This window comes from Dysidea avara, chromosome 5 (genome assembly GCF_963678975.1).
Source record: "Dysidea avara chromosome 5, odDysAvar1.4, whole genome shotgun sequence".
NCBI lineage: Eukaryota > Metazoa > Porifera > Demospongiae > Dictyoceratida > Dysideidae > Dysidea > Dysidea avara.
Genome location: NC_089276.1, coordinates 32,670,955 through 32,687,870, shown reverse-complemented (window position 1 = coordinate 32,687,870; position 16,916 = coordinate 32,670,955). Strand labels below are relative to the sequence as shown.

Below are 16,916 nucleotides of genomic sequence, written 5' to 3'. Positions count from 1 at the left end.
TGAGACATCACCGTATAGTTAGCAGCTGACACGAGTTTAGAAACCCTTTCAGTGTATATCATTAGCACCCCAGCGTTTAAATGAGCCCCGGCGTTTATTATGACAGTCCCCTAGCTGTACCCGGCGTATATTTGAGCCCGGCTTTAATACGGTCATATACGGTATGTGCTTAAGATTCCTGTCCATTAATGTTCCTTTTGTACTCTCTTTTCTTGTTCAAAATCTCCATGTTAAAGATAAACTTTCCTGTTTAGGGATGTGAATAATATTCTTACAAAGTAAAGCAACATACTGTACATAGTGTACAGTAAAATTTTATGGTGACGTTGTTAGGTTGATGGTCTTCTAATTTTACGAACACATGCAGACTTTTATAAGTGTTAGCTTGGCACACTTAGCCAGTGCTTTGAAACCTTGTTTGAGAGCACTACGGTATATAGTTCCATCCATGATCACAATTGTAGCAATTGTAGTGGTTTCCACTGGAGCATTCACACATCATAAAAATTAAAAATCTGTTACTTGAATGCACCCACCATAGATTTTGTTATCTTATTCTGTGGTTGTATGACTTGTATCTATGATGTCAGTTGCAGAAAATTTATATCCTTGCTGCGTACAAGAATACATATGGGTAATTCTGTTGTGTTGGACGTATAATTCATACAACAAATTGACCTGTAGACAGTTACAGAAAGGATATTATATTTTTACACAATGGGGCTTCAAGGCAAAAGCTCGACCTAGAGTACATATTGATTCAGTTAGTTTTAATTTTTGTAATACAGGGGAGGGGTTAGGGTTGATGAACAGCAGTGATGGACGTACACAGAAAAATATGAAATTGTCGAATAGCAAACTTCAAATGTTAAACACTGTGACTGCAGATATATGTTAAAGCCAATGCATAGTAGTAGTATTTTAATTAGTGCATAAACGAATGTACTGCATTCGTTCAATGGTTCGAAGGGTGCATCATTCAAATTACATAAGCGAAGTTTGAATTTTGTGCATGCACAACCTGGTCATAGTAGCGAGCAAAAGACCTTATGACTCCAAGTGCTCATCATGCCATGAATAATTTTGCCGTGGACAGTTATGCTTAGAGAGTAAAGGAAGGTGATTGTATTAGGTGTCTGACAAATTAATTAGTTCGCACCACAAGTGGCCACACCCACAACTGATCACGAAGTGCAGTTGGGACAAGCTATAGAGGAAGAATATTGAGTTGTGTACTATTGTAAGGTCTTATAGTAGCAGCTACGTCTTGTTTTGTGACGGATAGACGGACGTAAAATCTGTGTTAGACGTACAGTACACGTGAGATATACGTAATTGTAATTCTAAGCATAGTCAGATGTAGCATGTACTTGTAATTATAAACATATTACAAATTATATATAATGCAACTATTTTTGTCTTACAAGCACCAACTATTCTCAATTTCCGTCAATATTTAGTGGACTAATGTTGCGCAGAGCATTTTCTCCTAGTCTAAACCATTTTACCATCCAGATTTCCAGCTTTGGCCATTTTCAAACCTGTTTATCTGTTTACTTTAATATCACCATCTTCTGTACTGGTTGTCTATCAAGGGAACTCAACTGATTACTTCCCTTCTGATTTGGTGCCTGACATCTTCGAATGGAGCAGTAGCAACGTTGAAAACCTGTTTGAAAAATACTTAAACCGTATCTGCCCCAAACATTTGAAGTGCAACAAACTCTATGTGCTGTATGTAGCGAAGCCATCACCACCTTTAACATAGTGTCCATATAGAAAACCTGATTGCAGTTGATTTTGGAGAACTTGACAAAGTTTACACAGTCCTAGTGGTGAATACTTTAATGTGTTAGCAATGTGATTGTTCAGATCAAAACATTTCTTCACATTGTCTTGTTCTCTGGCACTCTAACCCCATCAACCATACACTTTCATGAGATGTCACATTTCATGAAGTGTCGTAAAAAGGCTCAGTCTAATGGATTGAGAATTCATGTTCAATAGAAAGAGAAATATTTTACTATGTATATCTCTTGAACACAGTTATGATTTTAAGAGGTACGAAGTTTGTTTTCAGACTGGTAAACTACATGACAGCAATTATACTGTGCTATATCTGCTCTAGATCACTTGAAATCAGCAATGTAATAAAAGTGATATCTTGCTAATCCAAGCTTTAATAAAAATGCATGTACGTAGGGTGATGCTTGTAATACTGTTTACCTTTATGTTGTGAAGTTGATGAGAAACAACCTTGCAAAATGGATTTGTTATAGCCTTTAATGACTCTAATTTAAGTACCTGTACAGACATGTGGAACCAAAAAATTCTTTTCGCTCTTTAGCTCATTAAAATTCCCTTTGCTTTCTGCTATGTTATGTTTTTAACAGACACGAAGAGCTTTGATCTTTCAATTAAGAGTGGACAATATGCCTAATGGGAAGCTAAAAGTAAAATTTCAAAAAATGTTGTATAGTATTACAGAGATATTGTTAAAAGATGCAATATTTTGTGACGGACGTACAGTAACAATGACATTCCAACTTTGCAAGCCATAAAACGTATACTTGGATAGGTGATTAAATTTTTGGTGATGGAACTCCTTAACTATTGTACAACTGATCTACACACACTATAATGGTAATAAAAAAATTGTTATTCCTGACTGTGGGAGGCATATGTTCTAAAATAGCACAAAGTGCCAGTAAAGTGTGATATTGCTGTTGACCATATTTGGTTATATAGGGAACATCATGTATCTATTTTCAAAATGGCACGGTAGGATTTACTCTAAATACACTTTTAATTTTGAGGTCTTGGTTGACATTTTCATGGAATTGCCCTTGTGCTCCGCTGAAACACTTTTCTTCACCATCCAGGTAATAAAGTCTTCAAGTGTTCCTGGCCTACTGTGTACTAATAATGGATAATAGTTAGTTGTTATCAGTGTTGGGGGTATAGCTCAGTGGTAGAGCATTTGACTGCAGATCAAGAGGTCCCTAGTTCAAATCTGGGTGCCCCCTGGGTATGCATTTTTTTAATTTAATTTTTTTTCACGTTTTGTGTGCAGAGTTACGTAATTTGCTTTGTTTGTTACAACAAAGCTATACTGAAGCATTGAGTACTTTTTAAATGATGTGTAACATACGTACTGTATCAAATAACCATTCGGTCATGTTGCCATTATGACATCTCAGTGTTAGCCCTTAAAACTGCTTAATCCAGAAAACTGGATCTAATATGCATGTCTTAGACAAAGCACTGTAATTTTGAAGCATAGTTCCTATTGCTACACAATTTACACTATTCTACTCATGATGTAATAAGGATTAAAATAGTAACTAAGGTTTTACTTTAACACTAAACTCTCAGCCAAAAACTTACTGTGTAAGTACCTTCCAGCAAATAAAACATGCAAACCCTTTACACACCTTTATAAAATGATCCACAACTTGATGGCGGTTGCTCCTACCAACTTTTAGACAAATGTTGCTTGCTTCTCCATTAAATTCTCCATCAGGCCATATACGTATGACTCATGTGATTAAACCCACAATCAAAACTAACATGTGGCAAGAAGTTGATTTGTGGAATTGCGCATAATCCTTCAATGCTTCACAACAAGTACATATGTCTTTGTACTGTAGTTACAGTGTTCATTTAAACTTCTCCAAGTAGCCCAGTGAACAGACTTTCAACCAATTTAGTTTTAGGCTGTAGGAGTCAAGTTACCTTATTAAAAGCTGTAAATACAAATTCCCCAAAAGTTCTGTGTGGGTTTAAGGGTTAACGTACAAACAGTTTGGTTATGGAATCATTTTTTCCTGGACCTGTTGTGCACTGAAACTGGCATATCGCTCTTGTGCTGTTATGTCTATAATTCTTGTCCATGTGTATGAGTGTGCTCAAGATTCCTTCCAGCCACTCCATTAGCAGCATGTTGCTTTATGCAAAGTCTTACCGTTATCACCTTGGGAGGTTGAGACAATTAAGTGCTTGTTTGGTTGTAAACTGATTCTTCTCCCTAAGTGGGAATGTTTCACTGATACAAATTGCAATGTAATGTAAAAGGCTGGTAATGAAGGTGCAAACTCTTTTAGTTGTTATATGAGATAATTGTTAGTTGTTATCAGTGTTGGGGGTATAGTGCAGTGGTAGAGCATTTGACTGCAGATCAAGAGGTCCCTAGTTCAAATCTGGGTGCCCCCGGGATGATTTTTTCTGTGTTGTTTTATATGTTTCTTTTGTATACGTGTGTACAGTTCAATTGGTTTGTTTGTTTTTTTGCAACAGTAATATTAATGCTGTGCTAAAGTATGTAGTGTATGCATACGTACCTTTCTGACAACACACATATGTATCAAATTATTGCCTCGAATTATGGCTAGTCTCATGTAAAAAACCTGGTCCCATTTAGTAGCCAGGGGTATACAGCATCATAACAAAAATAAATGCTGGGTCGCAAATAAACGTCTAGTGCAGCCATTTTGTTAACAATTCCGGGTGGTGTTATAAACGATGAAGTGAAGAATGTTTTATAAAGTTCCTTTTAAGCTTAAATCTGTGAAATATGCTACATCAAGGAGAGTCCAAGAGAGTACAACACCAAGGTGTGAAGTTGACTCATAATGCTGATGAGGTATATACGTAAATACCAGTCTCGTTTAGTAGCCCAGGTAAAAAATTGCTTGAAAGAAATAAACCCCTTGGCCTTAATACGATGTATCAACATGATGATAGTTGAGTGTGTAGTGTTATACTATTTAACAGTGTCTGGTGTATCTCTAAGCTTACTCACTTCCCACACAGCAATTCAATAATTATTGGAGGTGGTGGATTAGATGTTGGAAATTTCTCCCTCTACACAGTTTGCACTCATCTAGAGCTATAGCATGTCAAAAGTTATGTGTGCGTGTGATCTTAAGATTCCAATCCATTCCATTGTTTAACATCAAATTTTACTGAAGATATATAGTACCAGTAAAATGGTTGTGAAGTGGGCACATGTATGTAGTGCAAGTGCCCACTTCACAACCATTTTTATTTTTCAAATGTGGCTTATCCTGTTTCCCATGGTCCCTTCAATTGAATCTCCACATCATCCAGGAGTGAAGTCTTGTTTCTGGCTTACTATGTACTAATAGTGGATAATTGTTAGTTGTTCTCAGTGTTGGGGGTATAGCTCAGTGGTAGAGCATTTGACTGCAGATCAAGAGGTCCCTAGTTCAAATCTGGGTGCCCCCTGGTTTTTTTTTCTCCTCTTTTTGTCACATGCTGGTGATTAATTTCTATTGTGTTTTAAATCTTTTCCTGTAGCTGTGTATTGTACTGCAATGAACTATGGTGTGTCCCATATAAATGCCAGGTCCTGTTTAGTTGCTGGTGATATCAAGCATTTTGACAGCAACACATACTAGGTGTCAAATTGGCACCTAGCGTAGACTATTCTGTACTGTATTACAAATGAGGAGAATAGTATCAAAGCAAAAAGCATTTATTGACTTAGTTGTTATTGATGTTGGGGGTATAGCCCAGTGGTAGAACATTTGACTGCAGATCAAGAGGTCCCTAGTGGTATTTTTGGCCAGAAAACCCAAACTCCATGATAACATACAGTACTACCATACTGTATGATAAACTACACATACTTATCTAGTTTCACAAGTGCAAAAGCCTATGAAGTTGTCTCATTGTGTTCACATCATGAACTGGGGAATTTATCAAGGTATAATTTGTGGTCTATATTCACTCATGCTAGGAAGAAAGAAGGCTATTCAAGCTTAGAAATGGTGATGATAAAGTTAGCTACATTTTATCACAGCATACAAATATACAAGTAATCCTTACTCACGTATGATAGTGAAACAAAACAAAAATACTCTCCAAGAAAAGGCAAATAAGATGATTTGTGTATCACTGATCACACAAAATACTCAAGTGATTAGTTTGAATTAAACATTGTATTGTGTATTCAAGGCTCATGATTGGAGCCTGCCAAAAATTCTACATATATGTTACTACATTCATTTGACTGTTGGTCAAGTTTTACTCACTACTTATATAGTAGTTCTTATACAAACTGATTGTGGGTTTTAGTTTAACAATACAAAACAGAATTCATGTACAATATTCATGGGTGTTAACAACAGTTAACAATACTTTATACAGACCATCTCCATGTTCTTGCATGTATAATAACAGAATCTAGTAACCAAGCTAACATCAGTGCAATTCGTGTACGCAAAGTCCATGAGAGTTAGATGGCATACCGAAATGATGTGAGTGTGCAGGTAAGTTGAACAGCAGAAACTAAGTTGAGGTGTTGTACTATTGATGTTAACTATACAAAGTCCTATCAATAAAATAGTAACAATATCACACTTTGCACTGAAATATATATGGTAAGGATCTAACACTTACTCAAAATGTCTGCAGGCACACTGCTGGAACAGCATACATAGACATCATTTTGTTGCAACTAAGTGATTCGTATTCTCACATATGCATGGAAGCCCACCTAGCTGTAACATCAAAGGGTACCTGGTGTTTCCTGAAGAAGCAAATGCCCATCTCATTTTGAGTCGTTGTGGAACTTTAAATTCCACGACCAGTCTTCATGAGACCTGAACAACCCTCCTGTGGGTTATCAGGAGGATTTTCCTGCACAAGACTCAAGCACCTGAGTGGACCACAGGCATCCTAGTACTGGTTCGCTGGGTGGCAATAGCTGTGTTTTGTGTGGCATAGGCTTTACTGAATGGTTTCCAGTCTCTATACTTATATCTTGCCTGTTATCGTCAACTTGTTAAGAGCAACGTATTACTCAGTAACATTTATTGCTAGTACAGTCAAAAGAAACACAAGAAAAGTCATTGTTGCACAATGAGAGGGAAAATGGTGCATAACATGAAAAGTTACACAGTGGAAAAAGAAAGTCATACCTGCGCTATTGGAGGACTCTGCTACTCTATCAGTATATTGTAACTACCTACTTAACTTCAGTGATAAAAAGCTAAACATGTACAATGGACTGAAGTGTTTGTTGGTAGTACCATCCAAAATGTAACACTAAAACATTGTCTAAGGTAAATGAAGGTAACTCTGTGAATATTTTGCATTCGCATTCATAACTTATGATCAACGAAACTGATTGCAACTAAATTTGTTCAAAATAGATGTCAAAGTGAAGATCTTTATCAAGTTGATACTTGTTGCAGATTCATAGCCTATTCCATTGGCCATTTATATTGGCTGCAAATTCATATAATTTAATAGTCTTTACTTTACATTCATTATCTACAGTCATTGGTTTGTAATTCAATATTTATACTTACTTAGCGAACAGCATAAACAGTTTTTGTGCTATCAATTCTGGCTGGCCCCTAATTGTTTTTTTTTAACCAGGCACACGCCTCGGCTGTGGGCACATGCCTGGTTTACTGAAATTGTTTTCATGAAAACATGTGTGTGTGTGTGTGTGTACCTACCTACCTATGTTTGTTTGTCCGTACGCACCCACGTGAACAAAAACATTTAAAATGATAAAAAGCAGCCAGCATGTAAGAATTGCAAGCTCTGTATTAAGCTTCCACACACATAAATTTTGCTCTGAGGTGGTTTCTTCTCGCCGGTCTGAAATACGGGTATGACGACTCCTCATATACTTCTTGAACAGTCTTCCCTTATAGTTTTATAGACATTTAACAACTTTAAAACAACATTGAAGGCTTCTTAGGCTACCAGAGGTAGTGTATCCTTTGGGCCGAAAGGGGGGCATTACCCGTACTTACACAAACGAAAATGAAGGGCAGCCTTGAGGCTTTCTCTATACAATTCGTACTAGAAAACACGATGGACACACTAGTTCTGTGCATAATTTGTGATTTAAAGTGGTTTTATTATAGTTACGCTTCCTTAGCAGTGCATAGCAACATAATTACCGAATTACAAAGTAATTCATGAAATACGAAATACACTGAATTACAGAATTTACAAATTCTAATTATCTAGCTGAATTACTAATACCTATAACATGAGTATACATGGCTGATTAATTTAGTTAGAATGGGATAGTATTAATTGCATGGGCGCCTGGTTTTCAGTAGTAGCACGACATCAACTTGTTCCTATTTCTTCTTTTTAGATTTTATACAGCACACAGCATCTTTTTACAATTTTCATTTGAGACATAGTCTGGTACATGTACACATTTCATACAATCACTGGTTATTGTATATGTGACCGTCTCAGCAAAAACTCGACTTGTTTGCACACCTTCCAAAATTTTATTTTCTCAGCATTATCTGCAGTATCCAAGGAATGGATCACCAAAGTTTCAACCTTCTGTGGTGAGTAGTTTTGGAATTATAGTGCTAGACAGTAGGAGGTAAGATAATCGATTTGTACAGCAACTATAGTATGTACGCGTTGAGCTGAATCCTCAAAAACATTTAATAACTCATGGATGCAATTACACACGATCTTGAAATTTGGCTCATTAAAAAGGCTTTTCGAACTCTCCATGAGCAGGCAAATAAGATGGTGTATAGTTTGAGTCATCTTTCTTTGAGTAATGACCTTGTTTAATTTTTTTGTAGCATGCGTAATTTTATGAGTTTTTTTTAGAAAATTCAATTTTCTCAGTATGCATGCTTGTGCGAGCAAGTTGAGTTTTTGCTAAGACAGTCACATACAGTATAATAATCTCAATAGTATCCTCCCCACTATTGTTTACTCTTGATAATTTTGTGCGTTGTCTTGTCTCATTGTAGGAATACGAGAAACCGAAATTCTGTGAAGACACTACCCACCTACAGCTCTACCACAAGCACAAACACAGGAGGCCATTCAACTCACAACAGGTACATCCTCCTCATTCTCCATTTCTACATTAAGCTCTAGAAGTGTTTAGTCTCATATTACTAGATTTTCTTTTGTGTATGGGAGGGAAAGTCCTTACACTTGAAAGAAATGCAAGAAACCAAGCGGCTGCTTTTACCATTTAATGGTTTTGCTCGCATGGGTGCGCACAGACAAACATAGATGCATAGGTAGATGGGTACACATAACACACATGCACAACACACACATGCACACGCAAATACGTGCTCATGCGCGTGCACTAGGGCTGAAACGGATAGCAACTTTTACTATCCGGATATCCTAAACAAAACCTATCCGGATATCCTACGGATAGTGACATCATCACATGCTATAGAAACATTTTATAGTTGATTGTAAACATCCTTGTTTTACTAGTACTAGAAGCAAACAAACATTAACATGATAGCAAAAGGTTTGTGGTAATGTTACAGTGTTACTTTGCACTGTCTGTAACAAGATTGGCAGCTGGAGAAAACATGAATACAAGATGTAGCAGTTGCTACAAGACCTTTTCCAGGTACAACTAGTCGTAAAGAACTCTTTATAAGGCAATAACTATTCTGTTACAACTTCTTCAGCAACATTCACAGCCTCGCTTATTTAGCGATGCGATGTGATGGGCGTGGTCACGAGCAAGCTGATTAACTTACCAGGCTGCTGTTAACTTCACATGATGTAGCTTAGCTAACTCTCCATGATGAAAATTAATTCATCTAGTGATGAGAAGTTGGACAGATAAATGGCTTTAAGTTATTACTATCCGCTTGGCTTCAAAGTACTATCCGGATAGTAAATTATTATCTGGATATCCGGATCATACGGATATCTGTTTCAGCTCTAGCGTGCACACACACACAAACACTCACACACAGTTGCACACATTTTTACGCTTGCACCAATGTGAGTTACATGCTTCCCAACAAAGGGTCCATATTAGTGTACAGTTAGATGTTATTAATGTTGGTTCTTGTTTCCTCATGCTGCCTTATAATTGGCATAATTATTATTGTGTTAGTCAGTAAACTCCCTCGATGCATACTTTTCTGTAGATTCACTGTCTCAAATTGTTATGTAAATGGCGGGATACAATTGCCAGGAGAGAAGATGAAAGTTATGGGTGAGTAATGACAAGATTTAATCCTTTTTAATGCTCACCTGGTACAGGTTTACATTACCCAACCACATGATGTTTCAGATAGCTGAGATATTACCACGGTAACATGATGTCTTGTTTATTGTCCCTGTCATTTGTTAGTTGTCTAGGGAACCACAAGGAGTCCTTGCTTGTTGTAATCCCACCCCAACATTAGTGAAACAATATATAAATGATGTCCATCGTCTTGTGTTGGAGTCAAGGCAGCAACCGTTATTTAAGGATGTGAGTATGTGTTTGTGTAGTACTGTATGTGTGCATGCCTGCATGATAAGGTTACAGTTTGAAAGGGACATAATACAAAAATACAATAATGCAACTACATGTGTTTTATATTTTGTATTGGGGGCTTATGAAAGGTTAAGCCACTGTACAGCATTACTAATTGTGATGTCCTATTAACTAGTGATTACAAGGTTAAACAGTTGTTGGTCACTAAGGCCAATGGAGTAGGTAATTTGTACCTGGTCCAACTCTGTCATCTAGGAAGAATCACTACACAGTGTGCAAAACACATTCCACAATTTGAAGCGCGATTCTTGTCATGTCTGGATAACGAGATGGTTCACATTACAGAGTATTGACTGCTAGAGTACTGCACCCACTACTCTATTAGGGTGTGTATCTCAGTATTTTACGAACTCTCAATAATTCAGTTAGTTAAAAATTACCAGCTGTAGCATTTCCTTCTCCTCTGGTGGTGGTGGTGGAATAGGCCCGGTAGATCTGACCAATTACCTCTAAAAGATTGATATGTACTCTAATAGAGCAGTCAGCAGTCAGTGACTGGATCTGCAAGAACACCACATACTGTATTCACACACACATTTTTCAAATTCCATTTTCATCACATTTTCTTCTACCTAGCCAAAGACATGGTCAACCATAGACTCTCTCCCTAGAAGCCAAGAGCTTTAGAAACTAGAGCACTACAAAGTGCTAACAATAGAAGATTGTTTTGTACAGTGATTATATGAATACAGGCACTAAATTAAATGGTCATACAAATGCAGCCTTATACAGAATGAAAGATCATCTTCATAAACAAGTGAATCCATTAGTGGGTAAGCAACATATTCCTTACAGGTCCTTCCTACAACCAGGGCTAAACTGTGTGAAAATAATCAAGAGTAAACCACACATCTACCACGAGTAAACTAATGGTCATACAGTACCTTGTGTCTGCTTTGAAACACTGAAATGATGCAAAGATTTCCTTGCTTTGGACCAAGGTTTTTGCCATTACAATAAGATTTGTGCAAACATATGGGATTCTTGCAATTCAGGTCATGTATGTTTTACTATTTTAGCCACGTATTCCCCATGTTGAAGTCCCTTCACTTGCTGCCACGCCAAAGATGACCACACGCTCTCAAGATGTAAAGGCCACACCCACCCACACAATTCCTGTTCATAAACCAACTCCTCAAGGACCACCAGTTGCTATGGGAACAGCCCTAAATAATGCCCTGAGTGGGGACATTGGATTTGAATGTGTCTACTATGAGGCATTGAAGAGCAGACTAGCAGAGATTGAGAGTGGCTTCTTGAGACCTAACAAGGAAATGGCTGTGGTCAGCAAGGTTGTGATTAGTCCTGCTATCAGAAAATCAATGGTATGTGATTATGTACATGTACACTGTATCACTCTGTATGTGTAGTGTTTGTGTGTGTATCTGGCATTCTATACATTGTGTATGTGTGGTGTATATCAGATGTCCCAGTGCTTGACTGATTCACTGGATAGGCGTGACGGTATCTGAAAACTTTGCTCTGTGTGTGTAGTGTTTTGTGTAATTGTACGTATATTCCCACTTCTGTGTGATGGCAACTGTGTCCGAATCACTGCAGTTATGTGTTGTTGGGTTTGGTTTATATGATTTTTTTTGTGTAGAATTGGTCTGTCAATCTGGACTCATTAAATGATCATGTGACTGAACAAACAAGAAGTTCCCCCACTGCTGATGATGACATCACTCTGGAAGACGCACCTACTGACGAGGAACATAGTGATGTCAGCCATGCCTCTGGCACAACTAAACCACAAAAAAGGAAGAAAAAGAACCAGTCACTAAGAGAAATGGTAACATCTACATTGTACAGTACTAGGTATATGTAGTACAGTACTAGAAATATATTTTTCACCTTTTCAAACACACTTTATGTAACAACTCTAAACAGGCTGTAGGACCAGTGTCCTACAGACCTTCAACACTTGTGCTGTAAAGCCTTAATAAATAAATAAATAATAAAATACAGTAGTAAGTCATTTCATCATCAGGCTGACCAAAACATTTTAGTCTAACGAATTTACTCAGTGGGAAATTGTTAGAAGCTTACAAAAATTTGTTCTTTCAAAAACAGCCAATTTATTTTGATCATAAATTATTTCTAACACTATTGTATAAACATATGGTAGATTTCAGGACATGTTTTAATAAATTTGCCGCACATGTAATTAGTTGTTATATTTGTCTGTTTTAAAAAAATAGCCTGCTACTTATGTGCTGTGAGTCGGTGCAGCCAGGACTATTAACCCGCAGAAGGCTGTACAGTACCATGTGCCACAGGCGAAGGTGTGGGTACTCCTGAACCTTCACCCTTTTGTGAGACATGGAGAGTTGGCATTTGCTTCCCCGGTTAACCAGGTACCACAGCTGAGTGATTTAATTCCTTTTCCACATTTGTTGTTTGAAAGTGATTCTATCTCCAAGTCTTCATGTTGAAGTTTACACATGCTATGTATATGCACACGCACACTCACACATGCACACACATACACAAAATACATCTCTATTATATGGTGTTATTTATAATCATTCTATTAGGAGTTATCACAGCGGAAGAAAGACAACCCACAATCAGAAGGCTCTACTACACCAGCAGGTCCACCAGCCAAGAAGCCTCGTTACAACAATGTCACATCATCTTACACATTCACACCTCATGATTATAGCCTGACAAGCTTCAGTGATATCACTGGATCACATGATCCACCTGCTGAACCGTTTAATCCTTACTCCACACAACAACAATATGGTCACAAGAAACAACAAAAGGTGATGTCTAGTTTGCTAATATGGTTCTGTTTTGTAAAAACTTGTGCTGTATTTTCTGTTTTATAATAGTACCTTCATTTTCAAAGTGTACTGGTAAAATTACATGTTCAAATTTACCCCCCTCTATAAATGATACTCATTCATTTTATGTACAACACTCTGTTTAGTTAATGTATTAGAGCATAGAGAGTATGCACACCTACTGACTGCACTGTAAGTACAATAGGACCTTGATTGTCCAAACAGTAGTGGTGACTGTTTTATTAGAGTATTTTGTCAACTGGTGTAGTAGTTGAACACAGCTCTGTATATAAATGTATGGGCTTCATTTATCCAAACTAATTCACTTATCTGAACACTTTTACAATTGAACTGGCACACACACAGGTGTTTGGATAATTGAGATCACACTGTAATCTAAAGGAACAGTCACGTGTATTGTTTGGTTAATCAAGATGTGGTTTAGTTAATAGAGACCATTTTGTATATGTAGTTTATTTGGCAGCTTTTGTATTGAGGCACCGTTTGATTTGGTGAGCAGGTTGCCTGTTAAGCATGGAGCATTAGAGTAACAGAGATAATTGTGGGATTTTAATTTGGCAGATATGCTTAATTTCACATATTAATTTGAACTGTGTAACTATATGGCAGGGATAACTGATGTATCAGGTCATGTTTTAATGTTTTAAAACTTATTCTACTTGTAGGGGCACACTCCATTTCCCCGGACACACCAGAAAACAGGAAACAAAAGTTTTACTTACAAGAGGTAGCTGACAATTGTTATTGTAATCTCCTTAATGTGTTGTTCTAATTGTAGCACACCTCAACAGTTCAAGAAGCCTCAGAGATAACAATTCAATAGTTTCTATGTAGTCATTGGGTATTCCAATAATCTGTGATTTGTTTGTAATTTCATTATCTAATAAGATAAATTTTAAGGTATTATGTGCAAATAACACTTCGGTTGCATGCATAGGTGTGACTACAACTACCTTAACCATAAAATTGGTAGCATGAAATGATGTTTACCTTTTTAGTTAATCATTCGCAAGCCTATGAAGTCAACATGCAGTTTGCATTCCTTGTGACAATTTTCTTACTATCTACTGCACATATCAGAGTGATTTTTGTGCCAAATGAAGTTCTGGACTAAAATCAACTCTAAATGAAGCCTGTTTATTGTATATACACCCTGTAACTCCTTTGTGTGGAGCCAAAACAATGCTATTATATGGAGTATCAAATATCATGCATAGTGTACCAATTTTGAGGCAATATAATTGAGTAACACTAAATGTGTGCAAAAAGGAGAATTTATATTAAGCCCCAGCTGAAGTGAGCTTCTTAAGAAGAAACTTTGGCTGCCTATATTTTGGGAATGGCTGGAGTGATTTCACGATCAATCAAATTTGGATCATGGCTTAGCTAACTTGCAGTACCTGGCGGACAGCTATAATGCAAAAATGGTGTGCTTTAGAAAAGATACAACAAAGCTACATGAAAATGGTTTTCTGTCAATATATCTGGTTTGGTGTACTGGCCTTCTTGGCCGCACTAACTATATCAGGTGAAAAATAGTGTGCGACAAAAAGGGTTGGTTTCTAGGAAACAAAATTAAAGTGGAAATAATACACTAATTATTCTATTTACAATTCTTCTCAAATGTCATGTTCAATTAATTTTATAATAATTTTTTTATGCTCTTCAGAATATCATCTGCCATCAAATTCCAAAATTATTCCAGTACATTATTTTCCCTCATCCCTACACACAAACAAAATTGTGGCCAGTTAGGATTCAAACCTCAGTGCCTCATGCTTTGGTAAGCACACGCTGTAACCAACCTCCAAGCTTAAACAACATACAGTGTAGCTAATAGTTATATTGCCTGCGACACTATAGGTGGGATAACTTACTTCTTACAGCTTACAAATACACATAGATTAAAAGTGTGTTTACCGGGCTACTTGGAGAAGATTAAATGAACACTGTAACTACAGTGGCTTACTTGTTATGAAGTGATGAACCTAGGCTATGGGTAAACACCTCGAACAGGCTCTGCCTTCTGTGTACACCCTCCAGTGCCTAACTGGTAAAGTAGATAATAACAATAACAACAGTGACGAGTCTCGTCTCGTCTCCATGTTTCAAAATTCTTGCTATGTGCTTAATTTTGATTGTGGGTTTACTCACATGAGTCGCATATGGCCTGATAGAAAATTTTATGATGGATCGATTGGAAGTTGTTGCAAGGTGATAGGAGCAATTACCATCGAGTTATCGACCATTTTGTAAAGGGTTTGCATGTTTCCTTACCAAAAAGTTATTTTCACGGCAAGTTTTGGCCTCATTATTTAGCGTTAGGGTAAAACCCTAGGTATTATTTTAATCCTTGTTACATCACAAGTAGAATGATGTAAATTGCATAGCCATTGGATGGACGCTTCGAAAGTTACTTCATTTTGTGTAAGGCATGCATATTTATTTAGCTTAAATCCAGTTTTCTGGATTATGCAAGTTTAATGGTTAAGTGACTTAAGTCAAACAAATTTATTCAATGGGAAGGCCATTGCCTTACAAGCTTACATTTCAAAAACAATTTTGACACTTAATTATTTCGTCAAAGCATACGCATGCTATATATACACATACGTACATTATTATTATTATTGATTGTTGTGCAGACCTCAAAAGAGTATGGTGCACAAAAAAGGGTACAATTGCTACTGTCAATTACAAAAGAAAAACAAACTTATATAATTATACAATATTTACTATACACAAGACCATATATACACATTAATAAATTATTAAACAGTTAGCTACTAGTCCAGCTAGGCTGTGCTTGAATTGGTCAATCTCTGTTAAATCAATCACGTGTTGGGGTACAAATATTGATTGCAGAGGGGAAAAAAGAAAATTTATAACAGTCAATTCTAGTCATTGGGGTTAAAAATGCATGCATGCATACAGTACACCACACACGCATGCATGCACTCATACAACACCCATCTCTACAGTAATCATTTTATTAGGAGTTAACACAGCGGAAGAAAGACAACCCACAATCAGAAGGCTCTACTACACCAGCAGGTCCACCAGCCAAGAAGCCCCGTTACAACAATGTCACATCATCTGACACGTTCACACCTCATGATTATACCCTGACAAGCTTCAGTGATATCACTGGATCACATGATCCACCTGCTGAACCATTTAATCCTTACTCCACACAACAACAATATGGTCACAAGAAACAACAACAAAAGGTGATGTCTAGCTTATTAATATGGTAAAAACTTGTGCTCTATGTGATATTAGAGACCTCATTAAATATCACAAAATATGTATACCATGTTCTAGTTTCTGTAATTGGAAACTTTTTGTGCTGAGGGACTGTTTGATTTGGTGAACAGGTTGTCTGTTAAGCATGGAGCGTTAGAGTAACAAAGATATTGGTGAGATTTTGATTTGGCTAATTTCACATATAAATTTGTAACATTTAAACTGTATATATGGTATGGATAACTGATATGTTTTTGGTATCAGGAATGTTTTAATGTTTTAAAACTTATTCTACTTGTAGGGGCACACTCCATTTTCCCGGACACACCAGAAAACAGTTTTACTTACAAGAGGTTGCTGACACTTATTAATGTAATCTCCTTAATGTGTTCTAATTGTAGTGCACCTCATCAGTTCAAGAAGCCTCAGAGATAACTGTTTAGTAGATTTTATTTAGTCATTGGATATTCCAATAATCTGTGATTTGTTTGTAATTATTTCATTATCTAATAAGATGAATTTTAAGGTCT

At 36.8% G+C, this 16,916-nt stretch overlaps 2 protein-coding genes and 3 non-coding genes across 5 annotated transcripts in view; all 5 read left to right on the top strand.

Moving 5' to 3' along the window:
- LOC136255940 (exosome complex component 10-like) overlaps positions 1 to 14,044 on the top strand; it is a 28,034-nt gene extending 13,990 nt beyond the window's left edge. Inside the window, exons 11-19 of the mRNA XM_066048851.1 lie at positions 8,775 to 8,864; positions 9,936 to 10,003; positions 10,051 to 10,101; positions 10,150 to 10,264; positions 11,350 to 11,655; positions 11,934 to 12,122; positions 12,868 to 13,098; positions 13,806 to 13,867; positions 13,919 to 14,044. Coding sequence (XP_065904923.1) covers positions 8,775 to 8,864; positions 9,936 to 10,003; positions 10,051 to 10,101; positions 10,150 to 10,264; positions 11,350 to 11,655; positions 11,934 to 12,122; positions 12,868 to 13,098; positions 13,806 to 13,867; positions 13,919 to 13,952 — 1,146 coding nt within the window. The 3' untranslated portion in view covers positions 13,953 to 14,044. The remainder of the gene's footprint in view (positions 1 to 8,774; positions 8,865 to 9,935; positions 10,004 to 10,050; positions 10,102 to 10,149; positions 10,265 to 11,349; positions 11,656 to 11,933; positions 12,123 to 12,867; positions 13,099 to 13,805; positions 13,868 to 13,918) is intronic.
- Trnac-gca (transfer RNA cysteine (anticodon GCA)) lies at positions 2,955 to 3,026 on the top strand. The gene has a single exon. It is a non-coding gene; the product is annotated as a tRNA-Cys (tRNA).
- On the top strand, positions 4,141 to 4,212 carry Trnac-gca (transfer RNA cysteine (anticodon GCA)). Its single transcript has one exon. It is a non-coding gene; the product is annotated as a tRNA-Cys (tRNA).
- Trnac-gca (transfer RNA cysteine (anticodon GCA)) lies at positions 5,176 to 5,247 on the top strand. The gene has a single exon. It is a non-coding gene; the product is annotated as a tRNA-Cys (tRNA).
- Positions 14,045 to 15,290: 1,246 nt separating the features above from the next.
- On the top strand, positions 15,291 to 16,916 carry LOC136255950 (uncharacterized). The gene is made up of 4 exons (XM_066048869.1): positions 15,291 to 15,354; positions 16,137 to 16,370; positions 16,688 to 16,739; positions 16,788 to 16,916. Exons 1-4 carry the CDS (start codon positions 15,295 to 15,297, stop codon positions 16,841 to 16,843), a joined length of 402 nt encoding a protein of 133 aa, XP_065904941.1. The 5' UTR covers positions 15,291 to 15,294; the 3' UTR covers positions 16,844 to 16,916.